The 27,776-nt window shown below is 34.9% G+C and overlaps 3 protein-coding genes across 3 annotated transcripts; 1 reads left to right on the forward strand and 2 right to left on the reverse strand.

The window, feature by feature from the left end:
• Positions 1-1,835: 1,835 nt before the first annotated feature.
• Positions 1,836-3,085, reverse strand: LOC123665974. Its single transcript, XM_045600192.1, has one exon. It carries the CDS (start codon positions 2,887-2,889, stop codon positions 2,071-2,073), a length of 819 nt encoding a protein of 272 aa, XP_045456148.1. The 5' UTR covers positions 2,890-3,085; the 3' UTR covers positions 1,836-2,070.
• A 200-nt stretch (positions 3,086-3,285) lies between these two features.
• On the forward strand, positions 3,286-14,740 carry LOC123665919 (zinc finger protein 25-like). The gene is made up of 9 exons (XM_045600148.1): positions 3,286-3,508; positions 4,693-4,806; positions 6,884-7,402; positions 7,790-7,989; positions 8,657-8,764; positions 10,446-10,646; positions 12,555-12,666; positions 13,132-13,236; positions 14,592-14,740. The coding sequence occupies exons 1-9, from the start codon at positions 3,371-3,373 to the stop codon at positions 14,724-14,726; spliced, it is 1,632 nt and encodes a 543-aa protein (XP_045456104.1). The 5' UTR covers positions 3,286-3,370; the 3' UTR covers positions 14,727-14,740.
• A 592-nt stretch (positions 14,741-15,332) lies between these two features.
• On the reverse strand, positions 15,333-25,066 carry LOC123666031 (zinc finger protein 665-like). Its single transcript, XM_045600241.1, has 9 exons — positions 25,037-25,066; positions 24,495-24,605; positions 23,236-23,733; positions 22,747-22,961; positions 21,579-21,683; positions 20,778-20,984; positions 18,972-19,083; positions 17,314-17,415; positions 15,333-15,522 (listed from the first exon to the last, which is right to left on the reverse strand). Exons 1-9 carry the CDS (start codon positions 25,064-25,066, stop codon positions 15,382-15,384), a joined length of 1,521 nt encoding a protein of 506 aa, XP_045456197.1. The 3' UTR covers positions 15,333-15,381.
• Between the last annotated feature and the right edge of the window lie 2,710 nt (positions 25,067-27,776).

The following is a 27,776-nucleotide window of genomic DNA, read 5'->3' on the forward strand; positions in this document are numbered from 1 at the left end:
ACATTGCATATAACGAATAATTCAAAACAAAAAACTTAATTACTTTCATAGTTAAAGAAGCCAGTCTTATGAAAAACCAAGCATTATCAATAAAAGCAAAGGAACATTACATATTCTTCATTTCAAACGATGGCTCACAGATTTTGTCTCCCTCTGTTACTTCTCCGAATCATTTAAAACCGAAATACATAACGTTATATTTCGGTATTACAGTTTAATCGGTAACCGTTTTATTACGGTTTTGGAACCGAAATAAAACGGTAATCTTTTCAATCGGTAACCGATTCATACGGTAACCGTTTCAAACGGTTACCTTTATGAATCGGTTTGGCGAACCCTGATTATAGGTAGCAAATAGAAATATCCCATAACTTATGAGAATACTTGAAAAAGAATAATACATCTTAATGTTTTATCTGTTGCATAATATTATATGCAGCTTAACAAGAATAGATGAAATAGTCCCTATATATAGCACTGGATATCCAAGTTGACATTTGTTTTCAGTGACACTAGGAATATTATAGAGGAGAAACAGATAATGCAAATTATTACAAATAAATTAATTTACTTATTGATTCAATATTTTTTTTATGTATTTTTTTTTTTATTCATCTATACAATAATATTGAATAGATGAATAAAAAAAACAAATATTTAAAAGACATATCATTCGTTTTACAGTATCTTATACTATTAAACGAGCAATTCTTGTATATATATATATAATCTGAATCTCGGAAACGGCTCCAACGATTTCCATAAAATTTAGTATATAGGAGGTTTCGGTGGAGATAAATCCATCTAACTAGGATTCATTTTTAGAAAATGACGTTTTATCCCTGTTTTTAGGGAGTGAAAAAATAGCTACAATATCGTTAGAATACGAAGGTAAATTTCGCAACTGTCAGTAAAGTTGTAATAGCTCAGTGGGAAATCGGCCGGTCGGGATCAACCGAGGAGATCATGGTTCAAATCCCAATGTCCCTGATCAATTATTTTTTCCTTTTTTTTTAATTGCACTCGTTATTTTAAAAAAAATATTATTCATATTTTATAAATATGTAATTCGAATTTAAATATGAATTCCAAAAAACACGATTTACTAAAAATACCGAGCTAGGCTCGGTCACCCAGGTACTGATCATTATTTCTGTTGCAATTTTGTCTAACAGTGTTTATTAAAACAAAATCACTTTCACCATACAAATTGCTAAAAATTTGCATAAGTTTTAATATTTTTATTACAAGATTTTAAATCAAATTTAATAGTTATCAAAATTAAATCAAAATTAATAATTTAATTATTTATTATCTATGCAAATATTATGAACAGAAAAGACATTTATTATTTTATTTTTGTGTGGGTTTTTTTTATGGATAAACTCAAAAACTGTTGGATCGATCTTAAAAACTCTTGCAACAGGAGAATGCTACGATATCACTGAAGGACAAAGGCTATTTTTAAATGGAAACAACAGAACAGTCAAAATGAAACATAATTTATAACTTAATACACATGCAATAATAACTTAATGTGATATGTGCTGTAGTGGACACTCTTTTATTGAAGTTATACTTCTTATGGTGCGTTAGGGAAAAATTATGGGAGTATTTTTTTACTATGCACGCGCACACCGTCACAAAAAAGCCGACACCCTGAAGTTGGCTAGTCAATGAAGAAGAAGTTAGCAATGTGAAGTTAGCTAGCCATGAAGTATAACTTGTCACGTGCGTACATAAATACACACACATTTTTTTTTAATTTAACTTACTTATTGTCAAAACTGTAATGTCTATATAAATTTAAGTATATATGAGAATTAAATGATCAATTGATTAACACTCGGTTCCTATATTCAGAAAACTATTGACAGTTAAACTTCCGAACTGACATATTTGTTTTTTGAAAAATAAAACTTCATAATTAAACAACATTGAGATTATCATTCATAACAAAAGACATTGTGTATAGAGTTAAAACTTATTTTTAAATGAATTTCGAGTCAATCTTACACTCACTCACTATAATATTATAATGATATTTACAATGATATATTTCAGTAAGAATTAGTACGACACTGGCGGTACCTGAGGCATCATATTTGTATAAATACACTGATTTTCTGGTTTCATTTGCTGCATCGGTAAATGTGACATCACATTCGGCATTTGTTGGACCGCTTGCGGGGGTTGTTCTGGAGGTTTCTTGTTCTTTTTCTCACATTTCTTAAACTTGATACCTAGCTTATTTAACAATATTAATCTTAGTGATTCCTTACCACCTCTATAGTTTAGCTCGTGTTTCGCGGCTGCCAGTATTTTACCTAACGTAGGAACTTCTTTACGCATTGAGTAACTATTCACGATGCCTCTTAGTGCGCATAGTTGGAAATAGTCAAGTTGAACCTTAGTTTTTCGAACTCTTTTCTTCTTGGGACCAGCCATTTTAGTATGAGTCGCTTCAGCACGAAGGCCTTCCCTCTTTATGCGTTTAATCGTACTCTCTGATAGCCCGGTTGCTGCACAAGCACGTTTAACGACATTTTCAACAGGAAACGCGTATCCTCTGTTCTGTTTTTCACTCTCAAAGAACTTTATTACTTTATAAATGATTTCTCTAGCTTGACCGTCGATAGCTTCTTTTTTTTTCTTTTCTATTCGCACTTTTAAGGTATCCTCTGGAACTGGTTGCTCAGTATTCTGTGGTATGTTTTGGTCAACTTGCTGAGGCATGGGAGCTGGCTGAGATATCGGTATCTGTATATGCGTGACTGGAACGTCATGTAGATGCGAATCCATTTTAATGTGACCCATATTAGCTTCGTGTATCACAGGAATATTATGAGTATCCATTTTCACATTCACTGATACATCGTGAATTTCCATTTTTCACAATTCAACATTTATTACAAATCTCTTAATATCATTTAATCGTCGACTTATAATTATAATAAAAATACGTTGAAAAGTGCGAACTTTACTTAAATGTTGTATAAAAATTCTTTATTTACTAGAAATAATCGCCTAATGAAAAACCGCCGCCATTATAAACAGACTATCACAGATTACTTAAAAGAAATTAATGAAACGTATATATTTAAGCAGTAATAAACGATTTAATTATATTAGTTATTTAATTATTTAGTAAAATATTTTCTGATGAATAGTACTTTTCAACATGTTATAAAATCAATTTTCTACGATAAGGATAAACAAAACAAAGTTTCAAACATGGCTATAATTTAATCTATATTTATTTTGAGTTTGACGCTTGTGACTATTATTATTATAAATAAAATTTTGTCATCATTTTCATTTTAAATTTATTATTAAAAACAAAAGTAAAGCATCGTTTAACTATTTTAGTATGTCGAAACGTAAGAAAAATTTATTGGAGTATTGTCATGGTTGCTTAGCTAAAGATAGACCTTTGGTTTCAATAGATAGCCTATTTCACATTTTTCTTAAATTAATGGAGAACAAGATTGATATAATCGGAAGTAAGGTAATAATAACACATATTTAATATCACATATTAATTAACGTTGTTAATCTCAAGAAATATTTAAAATATAACGCTATAATACGTTAAAAACACAGTTGAGAAATAGCATAGCAAATTCACATTTGGAGCTTGGACTATAAACGTAATTTGTAGTATTACGCATTTTTAACCGACTTCCAAAATAGATTAGGTTCTCAATTCGTCTGTATTTGTTTTATGTATGCTACCTTTTAAATTTAATTGAGATCTCACTAGTACGTACTTTTCAAGTTATGTCCAATAATGCATATTTGATTGACTATTTTTTCGTCGATTCACGTTTGTATTATACCGCATAACTTTTCACTGAGTATACCGATTTTGATTATTCTTATTTTAATCGAAAGCTGATGCTTGTCTTGTAGTTTATTTTAAATTTGATCATGATATAATGAGTAATCTTTGATGAGGCGTTTGTATGTAACGCCATCTATCAGAAACCAATAGGGTAGATCCAATAGATGGCCCACAAAAACGTAACGAGGTCATTCGTTCAGTAGATTTTACTCCTCATATTTTTTTCACACAGGGGGCCGTGTATGAAAACCGATTCTTAAGGAGTAAACTCCAAAAAAGACGAAATCCCATAGACCTATGCCCAAAATTAGACCATGTATCGGTATTATATCGTTCCGTGATATCTCCGACGCTATATTACCTACGTCTAAATTTGAAACAGGATTCGAACTCACGACTTTGTTGTAGAAAGTGTAACAACTAACTCCACCATTTTTTAATAATAAATAAATATCTACACAATACACACATGGTCGTCTGTTCCTAAAGAAAGCTACTTAATGATTGTGTTACATGTAACAGCCGACTGTTATGGCTACATTTTTTTTTCAATAAACATACTTAAACCGACAACCCTTGGAGCAGAAAGCAGGGTCACTACAAACTGCGCCAACGGGCTAGTCATTGCGTCAATAACTCTCACAAGCTATCAACAGTTGTTTATCTATAGTACATACATAAATATTTCGTCTAGACTCGAGACGAGACTCGAACCAACGACCTTATGCCCAACTACGCCAACGTACCCGACTCAATAACAACGTCTCTTAATTATGCTATTAATAAAATTGCTTATACTTATTAGGAACGAATTTAATTTTTTTTTTTTTAATTTATGCTAATTTTAGGCGAACGTTCCGAAAATGTGTTGGGAATGCCGTGCAGCTTTACGTAATTCAGAAAAGTTTTTATTAAAAGCTACAAAAGCTCACAAATTTTTGGTTGAGTATCCTGCAAGAAAGGTAAGTTTGAAGACAGATGATTCCGTACAATAATAATTAAGGATGACTTGTCTTTATGACAACGTTTGTATGAGTCATACATTTCCTTTCATTGATGTAGGGCACAGTAGGAAATGTCTTTCTCAAAATTTGGATCAGGCGGATTGTTCGCTTGGTTAACCTACTGGTTTAAAAAAAATAGATGTTAGTCGTAATTGCACGTATTTTGTTTTTACCATAATAAAATACCAATGTTATATCAATGATTCAGAGCCATCTGTGATTATCTGCAAGAACCAAATCAACTAATTAAAGTTATTATCGTTGCATGGTCGATCATTTGTTCCTTAACAAGCTACAAGGCACCGCTAGGTATAAGCTGCTAACAATAGTTTTAAAGGAGTGAACGGAGGCAAGCAGTTTTGGATTTTACAAATATTTTCTTTGTATTTTTTGTTTTTTTTTTTACTCTGACACAAGATTTTCCTCCAATTAGGCGTTGCGGAATGTAAATGTATGTAAATTTTATATATAGACTGCGTTTTAGTCAGGGAGCTAGTAGGAAAAATTGCTAAGTGATTTAAATATGTCGTCAAAATTCAAAATGTTGATAATGTGTATTTTTTTAAATCACCTAATCTTTCTTATATAATATTAATAACTAGCTTAAAAAAATGTATGTCATACAAATTTTCATAATTAGTGCTTTTGTTTTAAAATATTGTCTTTACCTATGAAATTGCCGTTTCGTCGTAATGGATATTTCAAAACTGAAAAAAAAAAATTAAATAATTTTTTATTTTAAAAAGTATAGAATCCTTTTTTTATAATTAGTCATTTTTTTTAATAGTTAGCGTTCTGTTTACATCGCATTTGTACGTTTTTCGTCATCATGCATATGTTAAAAATTCGAGTGATTATGGAGTATGAGTTCCGTAGTGGTAGCAAAGCGGCAGAAGCGGTACGCAACATCAACGACGTTTACGGTGCGAATACTACTAACGATCGTACCACCCGTAACTGGTTTGCTCGCTTTCGTTCCGGAAATTTTGACCTAAGAAATGAACCACGTAGTCGGCTGAAAATGTTGGTCGACAATGACGAATTAATGGCGATTGTGGAGGCTGATGATTCTCAAACTACAGCTGAATTAGCGGCAGCTTTCGAAGTTAGCACTAAAACAATATTGGTCCATTTGCGTCAAATTGGCCAGGTAAAGAAGCTCGACAAATGGGTGCCTCACTAATTGAAAGAACGCCAGCGCAAAATACGCGTCGAGACGTGCCTTGCACTGCTCAACAGACACACGAAGGCATATTGAATCGCATTGTTACTTGTGACGAAAAATGGATTGTATTTTACAATCGCAAGCGCTCAGCTAGTTGGTTAGATCCTGGTTCAGTACCTAAACAATGCCCTAAACGAAAAATGACCCCTAAGAAAGTGAAGGTAACTGTTTGGTGGTCTAGCGCCGGTGTAATTCATCACAGCTTTTTACCCAACGGCATGAGCATTACTGCAGAAGTGTACTGTGAAGAACTAAACAATAATGGGGAAGCTCGCACGTCTCCAATCAGCTTTGGTCAATCGCTCGGCTCCGCTGCTCCTGACGACAACGCGTGACCTCATACTGCACAGCAGACGGTCTCCAAGTTACAAGAGCTGGGGTTGGAAGTTCTCCGTCATCCACCGTACTCACCAGATCTTGCCCCTACAGACTTCCACTTTTTCCAGAATTTGGATAACTTTTTGGCGGGAAAAAAATTCAATACCCGAGAGACAGTACAAATGCCTTTGAAGAGTTTGTTAGCCAGTAGAGCTTTTCAAGAAAGGCATCAATAAGTTACCACTACGTTGGCAAAAATGCATTGATATCATTCCATAGGTTCCAAAAAAAAAATGCCTTAACTTATTTCATCCAAAATGGCAATTTCATAGGTAAAGACCTGTTATCATTATTGCTTGTTTAGTTAATTATAGTTTTATTTAAATGTTGGTTTGATATTAAAAATCAAATATTACGAAGAATTCCATAAAGACGTTAGTCTTGATCCTAGGATTGACATACAACTACAACATATATTTATATACTTTTTAGGTTGAAATCGAGAGCTTGTCTAATTTATCAACCGTATTATTAGACTATTATAACATACAAGAAACTCACGAGGATTACGTAGCAGAAACCGATTTGGAATCAAATGACGTTTCTTCTCAAATAAACGTTGATTTAAAACAAGAAAATTTATCGAACGATGAAAATTTTGCCGATGATCATCATGAAGATATAAAAGAAGATTTAGAAGTTGTAATTGATATTAAGAGTGAAACAGAACTAACAAACGAAGATAACAAAGTTGATATAAAAAATGAGACAAATGAAGAAAAAAAATCAATGAAAACGAAATTTAAAATCGTTACTTTAGCTGATGACGATTTCGATTATAGTAAGGCGTATAAAAAAGTAACGATTGATGAAAAGGAGAGGATATATTGGACGGAGAAAGACAAAAGCGCTAGGAATTATAGCACGTTGGCTTACAAGTGTGAGTTGTGTATATCGGGGCACGCGACAAAAGAATACTATGACAAGCATATGGCTAAATTTCATTCGAAGGTGAGACTCTTCAACTTCCTATGTACACAGAGTCAATGTCAGTAAAAAATCTTAGATTTGTGACACAACTTATACGAGCTTATGTTAACATTCTAAGGTTGATAACGCTATTTGACGGCTGACGGTATCTAACAGATAAAAGTTTATGATATATTAATCTGTTTTAGAGTCGAATTGCACTATATATGTATAACGATATGTAGGAGAAAGATCAGAGCTTAATCCAACACGCTACTCCAATGCGAGTTGGCGGATATATTCCCCACAATCAATCAGGGCGTCGGTTTTTTTTTTTTTGTGACGGTGTGCGCGCGCATCGTAAAAATTTACTCTCATAATTTTTCCGTAACGCGCTAAAAGAAGTATAACTTCAATAATCTTTTTTAGTCCAGCGGTAAATTCCAATGTGACATATGTATGAAGAGATACAAAAATAAGAAGAAACTCAGGGATGACATCAGAGAGCATTACATGAAGTATGTGTGCTTGTTGTGCGACTATGAAAACCGGCGCTGGTGGAAACTACAGTCACACTTAAACACACACAAACGAGCTTTTATGTGTCTAACGTGCGGATTGGAGTTTGGGTGAGATAATTAAAATAAAAAGTGTGTGTGTGTCAGCTCCGACGCACGACTGGAGTTTACTCCTTCAGATCGACTGTCTAAATAGGCACAAAAAAGGCTTACTAGTCTAAGAAAACGATTATTACTATATCAAATGGTAAATAAACGTATCAAAAAACGCCACCTATCGAGTCTAGATAGTGTTATTAGAAAACGTCGTTACGCTTTTACACTTTACGCGATAGATGGCGTTACAAGAAACGTAAGGAGGTCATTCGTTCAGTAGATGTTACTCCTCATATTTTTCATACCAGAGGCCTTATATGAAAAACGATTTGGAAGGAGTAAATTCCAAAAATAAAAAATTTACCTCACACATCACGGCCCTCACTAGGATTCACTCCTTATTCTGGAAACACACACAATACACAAGCACAAAGCCCATTGGCGCAGTTTGTAGTTAACCTGCTATATATATATATATTCTACTGGACCGATTTTAATGAAATTTTGCACATATATGTAACTTTCCAACTTAATATATATTTTATTTCGCTTAATGACCGCGATATTTTCATTGCAAAATCAAAAATAAATGGCGGTATGAATCTCGCGATGTCAGTTAGTTTGAAAATAGAATAATAATAGTGACATTTTTAATTTTATTTGAATATGTTTAAAATTTCAGGTCGCATAACATTTTCTACGAACATTACAGGAGATTGCACGACCGAGTTATTTGCGATTACTGCGGGAAGAAGTGGAGTAAGAAGCAGTTTCTAATCAAACATATCAAGTATGTTGTATGTTAAGTTGTTGTATGTTCCTATAATATTTAAGTAATTTTATTGTATATACATACAAATATTTACTAACAATTTGTAAACATAAGAAAAAACCAAATTCATACTAAGTTATTTTCCGTTTCAACGGACTTAAAAAAAGGAGGTTGTCAAGTCGATTGTACTTATATTTTGTGTTTGTTACATCATTACTTTTTACTACGCTACGCTTACTCTTCAGCCTGTAATATCCCACTGCTGGGCATAGGCCACTTTCCCCATGTAGGAGAAGGATCAGAGATGAATCCACCACGCTGCTCCAATGCGGCTTGGCGGATATATTTCCTACTGTCCTACTGTAACTAACGATCGCTTAACGTGCTCTCTGAGGCACGGTGGGGAGACCCACAAGGACTGCACAAACAGTACAAATATTTATCATGTGCGTGGGACGAACCACAACCGCCAGTGCAACAGCCACAGACCAGTGCTGTGACCGTTGCGCTGTGACTTTTTACTAAGTATATCGATTTTGACGATACTTTTTAACCGACTTCCAAAAAAGGAGGAGGTTCTCAATTCGACTGTATTTTTTTTTTATGTATGTTACATCAGAACTTTTGACCGCGTGGACCGGTTTCGACAATTTTTTTTTAATCGAAAGGCGATGCGTGCCAATTGGTCCCATTTAAATTTATTTGAGATCTAACAGCTACTTTTCGAGCTATATCTAATAATGCGTTTTTACTTGACGCTTTTTTCGTCGATCTACGTTGTATTACTCGTCGATGTAATTGAAGTCGGTTTTTTTTTTCGTTTGCGAGCAAACACAATTATTTTATTCGTCAGCTGGTACTTGTCATGTGATCCCATTTTAATATGATCGAGGTCTGACGAGTACATTTCGAGCTATCTCTAATAATGCGTATCCAATTGACTGTTTTACCGACTGCCTGTGTCGTATCACTTTTCGGTTTTTAACCGACTTCAAAAAAAAGGAGAAGTTTACTCAATTCGACCGTATATATATATATATATATATATATATATATATATATATATATATTTGTATTATATGTTTGTATATATATATATATATATATTTGTTATGTATGTTCGGAGATAACTCCGTCGTTTATGAACCGATTTTGATAATTCTTTTTTGTTACAAAGGAGATATCCCTAATTTGGTACCATGGATCCTAGAGGAATCGAGGGAAACTCTCGAAAATCCGCATAACTTTTTACTGGGTGTACTGATTTTGATGATTTTTAATTTAATCGAAAGCCGATGTTTATCATGTGGTCAATTAAATTTCATCGAGATCTAATTACAAGTTTGGAGTAATCTTTCATAATGCGTATTTACTTGACTATTTTTTCGTCTACCTACGTTGTCTTGTTGTTGTACTTGTCGATATAATTGAAGCCGGTTTTTCTTCGTTTGCCTGCAAACACAATTATCTTGTTTCTGTTTGCAGCAAACAATTAAGTTATATATTTTTTGGCGCGTTAGGATGATGGGAGTAAATTATTACGATGCGCGTGCACACCTTCACAAAAAATCGACACCATCAATTTAGCTAGTTAAAGAAGAAGAAGTGTGTTACGTGAAGTTAGCTAGCCAATGAAGTATAACTTCTTACGTGCGTACATAAGTACACGGACACGCTTATATTTTCTTTCTAATTCCAGGCAACGTCATAACGAACACAGATGCGAGATATGCAACCGTAGCTACGCCTCATTCGAATCTCTCACAAGTCACAATAGACTACACCACGTGTTGGTGAGAACCGAGGAGTCCTACTGCGTCGAGTGCGACGTACAGTTCGACAACGTGTCGAGGTATATGGTTCATCTGAAGACTAGCGTCAAACATAAGACCTACGCGGGGTGAGAAACGATTGAACTTATTTATTGTAAACGGTGTTTTCGAAGTTAAACTTCTTCACGCACGCTTGACTTGGGGAGTAAGCTGGCGGATGCGTGACGAGAGCGATACGAAAAGTGTGATCGAGCGAGGCGAACGGAGCAAGAGAGGTGCATTTCGTATACCTAAGACACATTGCAGAGCTATTGTGCAGAAGTTTTACTTCAGTCGTGTGATCTAAAGCACACTCGTTTTTATTAACAATATAAAATCCTCCTTCTCTAGAGATTATGACTACATCAGCCTTTTGCCGATGACTTTGCCAATGAAAAGTGCTAAAAGTGAATTATATAAAAGCCCGGAAACAGGATCCGGTTTCGATAGTACAGCAGTGGTCACCTATTTGCTAAAGGTCAGGCTTGCGTTGCTTTGAGCAGAGTGAGATCTTTCTCCGGGCTTGCTATCAGTTCTCTTGACCCTAAAAAATTACTTAATCAACCACATGATGTAAACTGTTTTAATGAATTGAACCGATTACGTAATTTGTCTGACTAAAAAGACATAAATAAAATAATAATTAAAAAAAAAAAACAAAAAACCCGCCTGCGTGAAGAACAACTAATAGAAAAACCTTCGAAACTTTCTACCGGACTAGGACTACCGTATTAATATATTTTAAATGTACACCACAAAATGTTTGATACTGTTTCTATTTATTTCGCTGACTTTGTGTGCATATTGAATTTTTATCTTGTTCCAGCTTTTTCAGTTGATTTATTTTATTTGATTCGTTTATTTACCATTTGATATAGTAATAATCGTTTTCTCAGACTAGTAAGCCTTTTTTGTGCCTATTTAGACAGTCGATCTGAAGGAGTAAACTCCAGTCGTGCGTCGGAGCTGACACACACGCTTTTTTTCTCGTTTGCGACCAAACACAATTATAATTTCGTAGGATTCATCTACATTGTATTAGAAAATATTTCAACAGAGATGAAGGAAATAAGTAAAGTTACATTAAAAAGTAACCTTCTCTTACACAGCGACGAGGATTTTGACGAGCAGATTTATTTACACATCTAGGTCGGCAAACAAGCGTACGGCTCATCTGCTGGTAAGCGGTTACCGGTCTTATAGACGCCTGCAACACCAGAAGAATCGCAAGCGCTTTGCCGACCCCACCCCCAATCTCCAGAAGCTGGTCACCTTACCACAGGAACACACGCTTGAGATTCGAGAGCAGTGTTATTTAGCTGTGATCTTCTATAAGGTGTGAACTGAGGTAGGGCACAGTAGGAATTTCCTGCTCAAAATATGGAGCAGCCCGACTGGAGTAGTACTTCGACCTTACAGAAGACCACAGCTAAATAATACTGTTTTCAAGCAGTGTTGTGTTCCTGTTGGTGAGTAAGGTGGCCAGAGCTCCTGGGGGGATTGGGGATTGGGTCGGCAACGCGCTTGCGATGCTTCTGGTGTTGCAGGTGTCTATAAGCTACGGTTATCGCTTACCATCAGGTGAGCCGTATGCTTGTTTGCCGACCTAGTGACATAAAAATAAAAAAAAATAAGGTTAAGATACTTCCGGTCTGGCTGCTCCAGATTTTTAACAACATATATCGTGCTGGGCATAGGCCTCTTTCCCCATGTAGGAGAAGGACTAGAGCTTAATCCACCACGCTGCTCCAATGCGGGTTGGCGGTTTTATTCCCTACATTGAGTAACGATCGTTATCAGGTGTATACAATAACAACCAGGACCGACGGCTTAACGTGCTCTTCGAGGCACGGTGGGGAGACCCACAATGACCCGGACCCGCAACTGTCAGTGCAATAACCACAAACCACTGCTGACCCACCTCAATATATATATATATATATATATACATACATTAATAAATTTACAAACAAACCTTAGTTCAACATATGTTTCAGAGTGCCCTGTCCCGTTTGCAATAAGGTCTACCACAAAAAATATTCGATGACAAATCACTACAGGCATGAACATCTGAAGAAGACTCCGTACCATTGTGAGAAATGTTCCAAGGTGAGTGGGTACAATAACTAAAAAATATTAAACGGCAAATGCACATGGCGAACACCAGCTTTCGATTAAAAACAGAATGATCGAAATTGTTACACCCAGTAAAAAGTTATAAGGCAACACGCTTAAAATAATACAGTAGAATTGAATATCCCCTCTTTTTCTTGAAGTCGGTTAAAAACTACTTATAGTTTTTATAGATTACTAGCGGACCCGGCAGACGTTCTCTTGCCCGGAATACAGCTACCAAATTTGATTGCTAGCCGATAGCAGCGCCACCTACCGAGTCCAATTGTGTTTTAAAACCATCCATAAACCCATGGAAATACACGTATAAAAAGTTAACCAATTCGATCCAACTGTTTAGGAGGAGTTTAGTGACAAACACACACACAGAAGAAATATATATATACATATATAAAAATTAATTTAACTGTCCATTAATAAATACGACTTTTTTATTTTCAGTACTTCCTCAACAGTTACCGCCTGCGACTTCACAAAGAACGAACTCACGACAAAATACAGCCTCCCAAAGACAAGGTGTGTCCACACTGCGGCCGTGGATTCGCTGTAAGGATTTATTTAGCTTTTTACAATTACAATAATCTATGGCATAAAAGAGGAAAGTAGTATGAGAGATGTACACATATATATAGCCATTTCTGCTATACCTATCATCGTAAGCTTTATTTAAAAAATTTGGTTCTTCTCCGAGATGTTTTTTTATGACGTTGTCGCGTTAGACTATCGTCCGTAAACCAACTTTACAGACAACCAATTTTTTTTTTAATTTGTCTTCAATGAGTCATTCTTTTTCGTGCGCCGGCGCAGCCGGCGCTCATGGATATATTCTTCATCATTATTGTTCATCTGACTAGCTCGGTGGCGCAGTTTGTAGTGGCCCTGCTTTCTACTGCGCGGGTTGTGGGTTCGATTCCCGCCTAAGTGTGGGTGTTATATTTATATATGTATGTAAGATTTCTATGTATATTTATCAAAAAAAAGTATTTAGCTACATCAGCCGGCTATTACCTGTAACACAAGCATTAAGTCGCTTACTATAGGAGCAGACGACCGTGTGTGTGTTATAAGATATTAATTTATTTATTAGACGTTGTCACGTCAAAAAATCATTGTGGAATACACAAATTGTATGACAAATATTTACAAAAGGAGCGTTGTTTGCCTTTCCTAGAAAAGTGTAATTAAATTAAATGCAAACATTTATTTCGCCATAAGGTGATTACACACACGTAAAGAACATAAAAAATAACACCATGTTCAAAAAAAGACGAGCGTACTTTAGACCACACGACTGAAGTAAAACTTCTGCACAATAGACCTGAACTGTGCCTTAGATATACGAAACGTAACTGGCTATAAGAGAAAGAAAATGTGTGCTCGCACCCCCCTCTTGCTTCGTTCGCCTCACCCGATCACACTTTTCGTAACGCTCTCGTCACGTATTTACCAGCGTACTCCCCAAGTCAACCGTGCGTGAAGAAGTTTTACTTCAATTAAAATTTACTTCTTAACACTAGGTACATTACGAGCTTAGTTAATTAACCCGGTGTTATCCAGCAACCTGCAGTAAGAATGTACATTCCAATATAATCTATACTTACAGTATTAAGTCGAAAAAACTGGATCGATTTTGAATTCATAACCAGAATTCTAAATTATCATTAAGAGACATACGTTATATTTTAATAGAGAAATTGGAACTGACAAAACATGTGATTTACGCGAACGTAAAGCTTAGAATGTGATGATATTATTTATTATTAATGTTTGTTTATTCGTATCAAATAACTCCCAATTCCGTGATTTTTATTCTCAAATTCTTAACTTGTAAATTGTAAATATAATGTAATAACGTAACAGAAAATTCAGCGATCATAAATTAAGAATTGTCTCTCTTTCAGACCAACCGTATTCTGAACAACCACATCCGGACACATACTGGTGAACGTCCTTTTGAGTGTGACATCTGTTCAAACAAGTTCACGCAGAAGTACGCACTTACTGTACACAGACGGTCCATACATAAAATAAAATAATTTTCTAATTAAAATAATACTGGATTTTTATTTTATCTACTACAAAATTTGAGCAGTGGGGTAGGGTGCTCGAAATCTGGGAGCAATCCGACTGGGGTAGCTCTGGGGTCTCAAGTGTGTGTTCCTGTGGTAAGGTGACCAGCTTCTGGAGATTGGGGGTGGGGTCGGCAACGCGCTTGGAATGCTTTTGGTAGCGCAAGCGCCTTATAAGCTACGGTAATCGCTAACCATCAAGTGAGCCGTACGCTTGTTTGCCGATCTAGTTGTGTAAATAAAACTGCTGGTTAAAGTCGTCTCTGTGCAGGAGAAGGGTTGAAATATCACCATGTATGATGATGACGTGGGTTAAGTAACACGTTGAGTCGTGATCGTGATTTATGTATCATTATAAACGAAAGCATACGAAGGGTATATCTTAGTCACGGCCGGGGCTACCCACCTTTCCCCTACTTCTAAATTCGACCAACTGACAAACTTATACATCGACTCCATTCCTTCAACTCAAGGGGTTCAGTTAAATTCAACTGAGAATCATCTTTTACTTTAGCACATCACGCATGTCACTAACAAGAAATTTACCTTTAATAAAACACGGTAGTTTTGATAATGATGTTTTATTACAGCTTTATTTACATGTAGATTGTGCGTGTTTTTGTCAAATTTTTGTCTGTCTGTGCATTATCCGTATGTGCGTGTAGAGCGCCGGTCGTTGCTTGAACGTGTCCCCGCAGTCTTCGCACATGTACGACCTCTCTTCTGAATGTGTTAGCTTGTGATTTTTCAGCGTTGCCAGCGTCTAAAAAAAACGAATGTGCTTTAGACCACACGATTGAAGTAAAACTTCTGCACAATAGCTCGACACTGTGTCTTAGATATACGAAACGTTACTGGCTATGAGAGAAATAGAGAAAGAAAATGTGTGCTCTCCTCTCTCTTTCTCTCTTGCTCCGTTGGCCTCACCCGATCACACTTTTCGTAACGCTCTCGTCACGCGTTCGCCAGCTTACTCCCCAAGTCAAGCCGTAAAGAAGTTTTACTTCAAAAACCTTTTTTATGGAATATATATGTATTTTTTTATTTTTAACCAACTTCAAAAAAGGAGGTTACTCAATTCGAACGTATAAAAAATACAAGTTATTCCCGAACCGTATGTTCGGGAATAACTTCGTCGTTTATGAACCGATTTTCCTTTTTTTGTTGGAAAGGTGATATCCCGAGTGTGGTACCATGATAAGGGAACCAGGATAAGGGAACCAGGATCTGATGATGGAATCCCTGAGAAATCGAAGGAAACCATCGAAAATTGTAGTGACAACTACTGCGTTTGTTAATTTTTTTCGTCTACTTACGTTGTATTACTTGTCGATGTAATTGAAGTCTGTTTTTTTTTCATAAGCGAGCCAACACAATTATACATTATATAATTTTACATTTTTTAAATAACAATTGAAAGGCACTGTTACTCCTAAATACATATTATTTCATAACCTAGCGAGGAGCACTTCACCCACTGGATTGAATATTAAAATGTAAAAACTTGTCTTTTACGAATCTACTGTAATAATTGTGTTCAATCTGTATTCTTAAGTAAATAAATTATTCAAAATCAAAATCAAAAATAATTTTAATAATTCAAAAGCAGCTCCGTCGTCACAGTTTAAAATTTATCTGTAGATGATGATGATAATAATAATGATGATGTAGATTCTGCAGATAAGAACTCACAAGAAACTCCGCAGATTTTTTTAACCGATGAAAAAACAAAGGGGGCACTCAAGTCGACGTGTATATATTTTTTTGTTTAACCAAGTATAACTATTTCCAGAGTAGTGAGATTTTGATAATTCTTTTTTTATTGGATAGAGATTTTTTTTGGGGAATTTTTGTTTTTTAACCGACTTCCAAAAAAGGAGGAGGTTCTCAATTCGACTGTATTTTTTTTTTTATGTATGTTACATCAGAACTTTTGACTGGGTGGAGCGATTTCGACAAATTTTCTTTTAATCGAAAGATGGTGTGTGCCAATTGGTCCCATTTAAATTTATTTGAGACCTAACAACTACTTTTCGAGCTATATCTAATAATGCGTTTTTACTTGACGCTTTTTTCGTCGACCTACGTTGTATTATACCACATAACTTTCTACTGGATGTACCGATTTTGATAATTCTTTTTTTTTTTGGAAAGGGGATATCCGTAGTTTGATACCATGATAAAGAAACTAGGCACTGATGATGGAATCCCAGAGAAATCGAGGGAAACTCTCAAAAATCCGCAATAACTTTTTACTGGGTGAACCGATTTTGATAATTTTTAATTTAATCAAAAGCTGATGTTTATCATGTGGTCACATATAAATTTTATCGAGATCTGATAACTACTTTTTGAGTAATTTTTGATAACGCGTAGTTACTTGTCAATTTTTTCGTCGATCTACGTTGTATTACTCGTCGATGAAATTGAAGTCGGTTTTTTTTTCGTTTGTGAGCAAACACAATTATTTTTCGGTGGTCAATTCTAATAAGCTATTAAGCTTTAACTATTAATTCCTTGTATGATTATTAAATTGAAAAAAAATCGCACTTACATAGAATGTTTTATCGCATACATTGCAAGAATGGTCTCTGGTTCTGTCGAGACCATGGTGTTTTTGCTTGTGGTTTCTTAAACGCCAGTCTGATATGAAAATCTATAAACACAAATGAGTTCAACTGAGGTGAGGTTTAGTTTAAATGAGGTATGGCACAGCAGGAAATTGTCTGCTCAAAATGTGGAGAAGCCCGAAGACAGCCGACCTTACAGAAGATCATAGCTAAATAATACTGTTTTCAAGCAGTATTGTGTTCCTGTTGGTGAGTAAGGTGACCAGAGCTCCTGGGGGGATTGGGTCGGCAACGCGCTTGCGATGCTTCTGGTGTTGCAGGCGTCTACAAATTACGGTAACCGCTTAACATCACGTGAGCTGTAGGCATATTTGCCGACCGATTACCGACGAAGGCTTATAGACTATATCATATTTTTAGCCGACTTCCAAAAAAGGAGAAGGTTCTCAATTCGACTATATTTTTTATTTATTTATGTGACTTCAGAACTTTCGACTGGGTGGACCGATTTCGACAATTTTTTTTAACCGAAAGGTGGTGTGTGTCATTTGGTTCCATTTAAATTTATTTGAGATCTAACAACTACTTTTCGAGTTATATCTAATATGCCACATAACTTTTTACTAGATGTACCGAGTTTGATAATTCTTTTTTTGTTGGAAAGGAGATATCCCTAGTTTGGTACCATGAAAAGGAAACCAGGATTTGATAATGGAATTCCAGCGAAATCGAGGGAAACTTTCGAAAATCCGCATAACTTTTTACTGGGTGTACCGATTTTGATAATTTTTAATTTAATCGAAAGCTAATGTTTATCATGTGGTCACATTTAAATTTTATCGAGATCTGATAACTACTTTTTGAGTAATCTTTGATAACGCGTAGTTACTTGACTATTTTTTTCGTCGATCTACGTTGTTTTACTTGCCGATGTAATTGAAGTCGGTTTTTTTTTCGTTTGCGAGCAATACAATTATTTTAGTACGCTTTTTGGAGTTTACTCCTTAAGAATGGATTTTCTTAAAAGGACGAATGACCGTTTTTCGTAACGCCATCTATCGAAACCCAATAGAGTTCCGATTGTTTACCTAGCGACGTTTTCTAATAACGCCATCTTAGATGGATAGATGGCGTTATTTGATTCGCTTATTTACCATTTGATATGATATTCTTTTTCTTAGACTAGTAAGCCTTGTTTGTGCCTATTTAGACAGTCCATCTGAAGGAGTAAGTTCAAGTCGTGCGTCGGAGCTGACACACACTTTTTTCTCCAAATGAACGCTAATGAAGTCACGGTACACAGCTAGGGACAAATGGGTATATAGAAACAGGTTGATCTTATCATGTTCGGATTCATTGGATTTGTTTTAATGAGTAGTTTTTTATTATTTGTCTTTTTAACCAACTTCAAAAAAGAGGAGGTTCTCAATTCGACGACTTTTCATTGTCACCTCATAATTTTTTTTACCGAGAGTACCGATTGCTATAATTATTTTTTTTTTTAATCGTAAGCTAATGCTTTTTATTATTTGTCGATGTAACTGAAATCGTTTTTTTTTTTTTTTTTTTGTTTGCGAGTAAACACAATTATTTGTGTATAACTTTTTAACAAAATATAATATCTTGTGTATATATATTCTACCTTATCACAGACGTCGCACTTCGAGGCAGACTTACGCAAGTGAAAGAAGTCGTAGTGCTTGTGGTAGTACGCTTTTGATGCGAACTTTTTATTGCATTCCTTGCAATGATATCTGAAAATAAAATGTTTGAATTGTTATTGTAATATTCTTTTTTATGTAACTAGATCGGCAAATAAGCGTACGACTCACCTGATGGTAAGTGATTACCGTAGCTTATAGATGCCTGCAACATCTGAAGCTAGCAAGCGCGTTGCCGACTCTACACCCAAACCCACCATGAGCTCTGGTCACCTTACTCACCATAGGAACGCAACACTACTTGAGACTTATTTAGCTGTGATCTACTGTAAGGTAGAGGTACTACCCTAGTCGGGCTGCTCCAAATTTTGAGCAGCCCGACATAAGGATAATTTCAAGCTGTCCGATAATTGCTTTTGTGACCAAACGACAAAAAAAGACGTTTACTTATCGACAAGTGACAACAAAATGAGAACATCATAACGTAGGTAGTTGAAAAAATAGTCAATTAAATAAAAATGTCTTTTTTTAATTATTATTAAGGCCTGCAAAATAAATTGGCATGGAACCACGGGCCATATATCGTTTTTAGGGTTCCGTACCCAAAGGGTAAAACGGAACCCAAAGACTGCTGTTTGGCCATGTGTCACCAGGATGTATCTCGTAAACCGTAATAGTTAGACAGTTGAAATTTCCAAAGATGATGTATTTCTGTTGCCGCTATAACAAATACTAAAAAACTAAAAAAATATACATATTTACGCCGCGTTGGCGCAACGGTTACAGCCATGGATTGTACATGTTGCGCTGGCGGCTGCAGGTTCGATCCCCGCACATGACAAACATTTGTATTGGCCATACAGGTGTTTGCCGTGGTTTGGGTGTTTGTGCAGTCCTTGTGGGTCTCCCCATCGTGCCTCGGAGAACACGTTAAGCCGTCGGCCCCGGTTGTATAGCGATCGTTACTCATAGTAGGGAATATATCCGCCAACCCGCATCGTAGCGGCATAGTGGATTAAGCTCTGATCCGATAATGATCTGATCCTTCTCCTACATAGAGAAAGAGGCCTTTGCCCAGTAGTGGGATATTACAGGCTGAAGCGTATACAACAACCGTGATTTTTTGCTGAATATTGATAACGGCAACAGGTAGACGCTTGAAATATTCACAGAATATTTAGTTATATATTCACTTTAAAAATAAATAATTAAATTAAAATTAAATAATTAAAGGGGACACCCATACAAAGGAGTGATTTTTTTTGCCGTTTTTATAGATACGGATACGGAACCCATCATCCGCGGGTCCGGCTCGCACTTGGCCGGTTTTTAAGAAATAAACTACAATCTATTTTAATGTTTGATAGTTTTGTTCACATCCTAGGTAAAAAACCACATTTGCCATCAACTAAACATGTACCAATTTTCTGTATATTATTTTGTAGTGAAAGCTCTTTAGGTGCATGAGGATAAAATTTTTACGAATGAAACGCAATCATAATAATATTAGCGTCACGAAGATGTGCAACGTTTTTGTCGAAAAATAGAGCCACCTAGCGTGAGCTATAGAAATTACAAAAGGTTGTTACACCAACATCGATAGTATTACATTGTAAATTAACTAGATGGCGTTGGAACGGAAATCTTTAATTTGTATAAATATAAACGAGAGTTAAAAATTAGTTTGCAAAGAATTTTCGCTTCTGACATGTGTACTTTGTAAGCACGCACTTATTTTAATTAAATAAAGTGTATATGTGTGTGCGCGTATATATATATAAACTTACTGCCTTTCGGAGTGATTCGTACTATTCTTCAAATGGTTCCTATATACGTGTATATTCTTGTACTGAACTTTACATTTACTGCAATAGGCCATTTTTTTCGCTATGGCCTTATTATGTGAGGTTATGTGCGTTTCCAGGCGTGATTTCGTTTTGAAAGTCTTCGAACAGACATCGCATATATACGCTCGATTGGATGAATGGATTCGACTGTAATACGAAAAAGTTTACGGGTGTTATTATAGGCTATATAACATCACGGTGTGACGTAATAATAAATAAATAAACGCCTCACACTCAAAAGACCTTAGCAGGCTGAGGATCTTGTATTTGAAAACATAGCACAAGAAAACACTAATGTCCAAAATTGAATCAGAAGACTTTCTGATTGATCTGAATAATTCTTTGGAATAATTTCAAAATATACAAATTCACAACAAAACAAACAAAATATACAATAACTTCAACAGCTTTTCACGTTATTTACAGTAACACATCACTACTTGAGAACGGTATTATTTAGCTGCGATCTTCTGTAAGGTCAAACAAGTACTTCTCAACACGGACTGCTTCAGATTTTGAGCAGGATATTTCCTCAAGGAAAAAAAAAAACCAGCGTGCTTTAGACCACACGACTGAAGTAAAACTTCTTTAGCTCCACCTAACTTATATCTCCCTCTCAACTTCCGTTACCCTCGCCTGATCACACTTTTCGTAATGCTCTCGTTACGCATTAACCAGCTTACTCCCCAAGTCAAGCGCGCGTCAAGAAGTTCTATTTCAAAAATACCCAAACCCACTTACATTATATGAGACCTCAATATGTTCTTCTTCTTAAACTTCTGCCCGCACAGGTTACAATCCAACATGTGATATTCATCAATATGTCTTGTTAATTCATCTCCTGTTCTGAAAAGTCATTTTAATTATTCACGTTAATTTTAGACATCAGATACAATATAAAATAAAGCATAGCTTCCTTGGAGGCGTGCACACGTTTATTGTTAAAATTAAAAAAAAAAAATCAGCCTTCATATTTAATTAACGTCTTAGTTAATAGTTTCGTAAAATAATAATAAAAAAAAAAAACAGCTTATTTCGTCAAGTGGTTGTACGTTAGTTTGCTATCATCCGTACATCCAAAATGTTGACTTCCAACATAATATTTAGTACCTGGGTGACCGAGCTTAACTCGGTATTTTTATTTCGGTTTCGGTAACTTGTTATTATTTTTGTAAAGAATATTTTAGGTAATTTTTTACACCTTTGGTTATATTATTGAAGTTTTAGTAAGGATCTCTAATTTTAATATTAAGCACTTCACGTACTTTTCATTTTGCGAGAATAAAGCACAGCCTCCATGGAGGCGTGCAATAAATAGATATATAATGGATATATTAGTGGAAATATTTGTTTTTAAGTTTGTTTGTCAACCGTGAATAAAATGAGAGAATCATCAATAGGTAGGTTGAGGACTTCAATTACATCGACAAGTAATACAAAGTAGGTAGAAGAAAAAATTGTCAAGTAAATACGCATTAGTAGAAATAACTCAATAATCATGATATACCTTATTAAAATCCTTGTATTGTGCCCTTCAATTCGATACCCATATTTTAGTATTCGAGAAAATTTTTTTTTCATTAACTACAATGGCTTCGCGCAGCCGCCATGTTTGATTTTTTTTAATGTCACCGATCTAAGAACACTTGGGCAGCTAAGACGAACCTAACGATACCTCAATTATGTAAATCCGTTCAGTGGTTCTGGAAATATGAGGTAGTAAAGAATATTACATACATACATACATACATACATACATACATACATACATACATACATACAAGATACGCGCGAAAAACATAACCCTTCCTTGGCACTCGGGTAAAAAGCACTAGTCATCTTCATATTTCACAAAAATAATACAGTCCAAATGAAAACCTCCTTGTTATGTAGTCACTTAAAAACTTACCCAACTGTTACAGAGCACTGCCCACAGTGTATTAGACCTTGTCTATCCTTATCGTGCTTCAATTGGCAATGGTTCACAGCTGCTTTGTAAAATGTGGATTCATATTTACATAAAACACACTTATATATAGTGTAGTGCCTTTCACGATGGCTTGATAGCAAACTCTGTTTTGTGAAACGTACTGAACAGATGTCGCACTTAATACGGCCTATAGCCTGGAAAGCAATATTAGGGCGTTAGTAACTAGTCATTTGCAGTAGGCATAATAACTGTTTGCTTGCAAATTAAAAAATACCAACTTCAATTAACATTGACAAGTAACGCATGGGTAGGCAGTAAAATAGCCAATTAAATAATTATGTATTATTAAGGATTACTCAAAAAAATCTTTTTAGATCTTGATCAAATTTAAATGGGACAAGCAGCAGCTTTCCAATATAAAAATAGACATAGAAAGAAAAAAGTTTTGTAGTCAGTAAAAATATTTACCTCATGATGTTTCTGGTTCCAATGCATTTGACATGTGTCCTCCCTCATAAAGCCGAGCACACATGTATCACATTTAAACGGTAACTTCTTAAAATTCGGTTGATTTCGTTTCAACTCCCTACTATTTAACATTTCATGATCCGATAATGTAATTTTAACAATTTTATCCCTAATATCTACATTCTTGTTCACATTACTAACTTTGACTATTGGTTTCTCCTTAGTTTCCTTATGATTCAATTTAAGATGCCTCTCTAACTTTTTTGTTATTTCTCTGCTGATTTCATTCGCTTCATTTGTTTCATTCTTTATATCTTGAAGTTCGTTATGACTATTAACAGTTACTGATTCGTCACCATTGAAGTTCTCTGTATCACTACTTTCAGTATAAGAAATCTCCTCTTTTACCGTAATGCTATCAACTTTCCTGTTGTCATGGTCATAGATATTGTCATATCCGCATTTTGTGTAACTTTTTAAATTACTTAATGCATTGTTCTGTAAATAATAGAATTGTTGCTTAAGTCGCTAAATGTTGGTAAAGTTAGAAAGGAAACTCTTAAAAAAAATGATTTTTTTTATAATACACATACAAATTTTAATACTCTATCAATAGTGTCATCATTGTAAACATATTAAAAACATTACATTAAGCCAATAAAAAAAATTGCCAATTGTCATTTATGCACAGCTAAAGAGTAAGTCAATATTCTAATCCTTAATTCTGATAGGACTATCAATACAACAATAAGATAACAATAATATATTCTATATTGTACACGAAAATATAAACAAACAGTAGTAACTAAAAAAAAGATGTACAAAGGCAATCCTATAACTGAAGAACGATTTCTTCCAGATAACCTTTGGGCACAGGACACGATATAATAGTAATGGATAGGAAGTGTACAATATTCTTAAGGATGAATAATAATAGGATATAACCGCTTTATACTAAATGTACATATACCAAATTGTCTATCTGTCTGTCTGTCTGTTTGTTCCGAATTTTGAGGGGACTTTCACTGATGTAACTACAAGTAACATGGGCTACTTTTATTTAAAAAATGTATTTATTTTGTAACTCTGAAAACTGAAGAATAGCTTTTTTGTTAAATTATACACGGAGATGGTCGCGGGCACAGCTAGTAGAAATATAAAATGGATCAGACTGACTCACAAAGTACTTCAACCAAACAGAAGTTAACAGCTAAATAACACTGTTCACAGGACACAAGTTAGTTAAATAAAATAAATACCTTCAAATTTGTTCTAATCAACTTCTGCGCTTTTAAAACTTGCATCTTAAACTTTGTAAACTTTGTGATAAGCGCTTTACACTCCCAGCATATACCAGCGTCTGTATCACACTACAAACAATTGCAAATTAATAATAATTAATGTAAAACATATTACTTTCGACGTCACATTGGCGAATAAAGCTGTGCTCGTTTAGCGCAATTAATTTAGCCTTAGAAAAGAAATAAATAAAAAAGAATTGATAAGCTTTGCGACAATTTTAAAATTGTTGTTTTAACTCTGAAAAAATTTAAAGTTATTCGAAATTATAATTTCCTGTAGATAAATCTTGGTTTTACTTACATTGTACACAGGTACATTTATATTTTTAAGAAAATTTTGTATATTTTGTAATCGAAAAACAACACGATCACTACTTAAACACGTTTGGCATAATATTTCACCCATTTTTATTAATTTCCTTACAATAAAATGAATTAATTTTATTTCAATGTAGGTATAATTATTTTGTTTAAACTTTATTTCAACTTTTGAAAAATACTTGTTTTAATTCATAGTCCGATATAAGCATGATTTAAGTTTGTTTTCAATTTGTTTTCATTTGTTTTGATTTGATGTGATGTGACCACAGAACACATGTAACCAAAGAGTATACATGTAACCTACGCATGTAACCCTGACGGGGATGTCACGATACTCTATGAGTCTATGAAATAAGCATAGACCGTAGACGACGTCTACGCTTATGTCAATAAAAATAATTCTTATTATCGAATTCCCTGAACTAAATATCCTTGATTTTACTGATGAGAGAGCTCAGTGTGTTTTTTGTTTTTCGTAAAATGTATTTATATTTTCATTGTAAATACAAACTTGAAAAAAAAACGATTTTTTTAAAGTCGATCCAATCTATAGACCTCGATTTTATTGTAACGATTCGGATTGATTTAGAAATCTATAGCTAAAATAAAATCTCTATAGCTAAAAATATTTATTTTTACTCTTTAAAAATTTCAAATAGAAAACATTAATGTTAAGTTTTAATATAATTTACTAGTAATTTAAAAGGTATAGTATATAATTAATTATATATTTGAATTTATATATTAAACCTTCGGGGTTCTAACTGGACGCGTATATATATATATATATATATATATATTACTAGCAACCCGCCCCGGTATCGCACGGGTGCAATGCTTTTACTAAATATACTACAGAATGTCTTTATTTATAGTGTGAAGCTAGCTTATAGCATGGTTATTAACATAATAAAAACAACATTAAAAAAATATCGTCGTTAGATTACACGTTTTTACAGAGTGCATTGAAGAAATAAAGGTTCACTGCTCGTTCCCCGTAGGTGATAAACGTGATAATATGTAGCCTATATGTTGACCCAACTTCTTAATATTCGTGCCAAATTTGAAGTAAGTCCATGCAGTACTTTTTGAGTTTATCCCGGACATACATGCAGACAAACAGACAAAAATTCTAAAAACCATATTTTCGGTATCGACTGTAGATCACACCCCAAGTATTCTTTTAAAAAAATATTCAATGTACAGTTTTGACTTTCCTACCATTTTATTACATGTATAGATATACTAGCTGTGCCCGCGGCTTCGCCCGCGTTGAAGTCAGTATGTCACAAAGTTTTCCCGGCAAACTTCCAGGATCTCTCATCAAAATTCAATTACAATCACAAACATGCAAAACATCACCTACTTGCCAAATTTCAAGTTTTTAGGTGTTATAGTTTCGGAGATTTCGTGATGAGTGAGTCAACCTACCATCCCCCGTTTTAACGCCAAAAGGGAGTTGATTTCTAAAAATACATTATTTGGACAACTTTTCATCATCTATAGAGTATACATTTTAAATTTCAAGTCTCTTACTTCTAAAACATAGGACTTTCATACAAACTTCTAACCCCCGTTTTACCCCCTTAGGGGTTGAGTTTCGTAAAATCCATTCTTAGCGGTAGTTTACGCCTTATTAAGAGGCTAACTGCCAAATTTCAAGTTTGTAGGTGTTATAGTTTCGGAGAGTTCGTGATCAGTGAGTCAACCTACGATCCCCCGTTTTAATCCCAAAAGGGAGTTGATTTCTAAAGATACATTATTTGGACACCTTTTCACTATCTATAGAGCTTACATTATAAATTTCAAGTCTCTTACTTCAAAAACATAGGACTTTCATACAAACTTCCAACCCCCGTTTTACCCCTTTAAGGGTCGAGTTTCGTAAAATCCATTTTTAGCGGTAGTTTACGCCCGTATAAGGAGCCTATTTGCTAAATTTCAAGTCTATAGGTATTATAGTTTCGGAGATTTCGTGATGAGTGAGTCAACCTACGATCCCCCGTTTTAGCCCCAAATGGGAGTTAATTTCTAAAGATACATTATTTGGACACCTTCTCACTATCTATAGAGCATACATTTTAAATTTCAAGTCTCTTACTTCAAAAACAGAGGACTTTCATACAAACTTCCAACCCCCGTTTCACCCCCTTAGGGGTCGAGTTTCGTAAAATCCGTTCTTAGCGGATGCCTACGTCTTATAAACATCCTACCTGCCAAATTTCAAGTTTGTAGGTGTTATAGTTTCGGAGATTTCGTGATGAGTGACCTTTCGCTTTTATATATATTATAGACTAGCTGTGCCCGCGGCTTCGCCCGCGTTGAAATCAGTGTGTCACAAAGTTTTCCCGGCAAACTTCCAGTGAAACTCCCATCAAAATCGTAAACCTTCCTCTTAAACCGCATGAAAATCCGTTCAGTAGATTTTGAGGGAATCGATCACATACACTTTTGGAGACTTTGTTTTATAATACACTAACTGTTGCCCGCGACTACATCCGCGTGGTTATAAAGATATGCATTACTTTTAGGATGTTTAACGCAAATTATTGTTTTATTTCAGTTACTTGAAATGCTTATCACACTGAGTAACTTTTTAAAAGGCACAATTTAGTATAATTTAATAGTTGTTTTATAAAATCTCTCTATACACCACATTCTTAGTTTTATTTTCAGGCAGCAGTATAAATAACCTATCAGGTGAACTTATATGTTTCATACAAACTATCAACCCCAATTAAGCCCCTTAGCGGTGGAATATCGCAAAATCCGTTCTTAGCGGACGTCTACTAACTATAATCTACCTCCCTGCCAAATTTCATCTTTGTCCATCCTGGATGGATGAACCCTCCAGCGGTTTTTGAGTTCTCGTGATGAATGAGTCAGTGACCTTTCTCTTTTATATATATAGATTACGAT

The sequence above is a fragment of the Melitaea cinxia genome, chromosome 25, assembly GCF_905220565.1.
Source record: "Melitaea cinxia chromosome 25, ilMelCinx1.1, whole genome shotgun sequence".
Classification (NCBI taxonomy): Eukaryota; Metazoa; Arthropoda; class Insecta; order Lepidoptera; family Nymphalidae; genus Melitaea; species Melitaea cinxia.

Excerpts from the sequence above, each read along its gene's own strand:
- LOC123665919 (XM_045600148.1), top strand. The coding sequence starts at position 3,371 with ATGTCGAAACGTAAGAAAAATTTATTGGAGTATTGTCATGGTTGCTTA. Across the intron at positions 7,403-7,789 it reads TGGCTAAATTTCATTCGAAG|TCCAGCGGTAAATTCCAATG; the intron begins GTGAGACTCTTC and ends AATCTTTTTTAG. Across the intron at positions 7,990-8,656 it reads ACGTGCGGATTGGAGTTTGG|GTCGCATAACATTTTCTACG; the intron begins GTGAGATAATTA and ends TTAAAATTTCAG.
- LOC123666031 (XM_045600241.1), bottom strand. The coding sequence starts at position 25,066 with ATGCTTATATCGGACTATGAATTAAAACAA. Across the intron at positions 22,962-23,235 it reads GGAACCAGAAACATCATGAG|GCTATAGGCCGTATTAAGTG; the intron begins GTAAATATTTTT and ends ATTGCTTTCCAG. Across the intron at positions 20,985-21,578 it reads ATATTGAGGTCTCATATAAT|TCGAATCCATTCATCCAATC; the intron begins GTAAGTGGGTTT and ends TTCGTATTACAG.
- LOC123665974 (XM_045600192.1), bottom strand. The coding sequence starts at position 2,889 with ATGGAAATTCACGATGTATCAGTGAATGTGAAAATGGATACTCATAAT.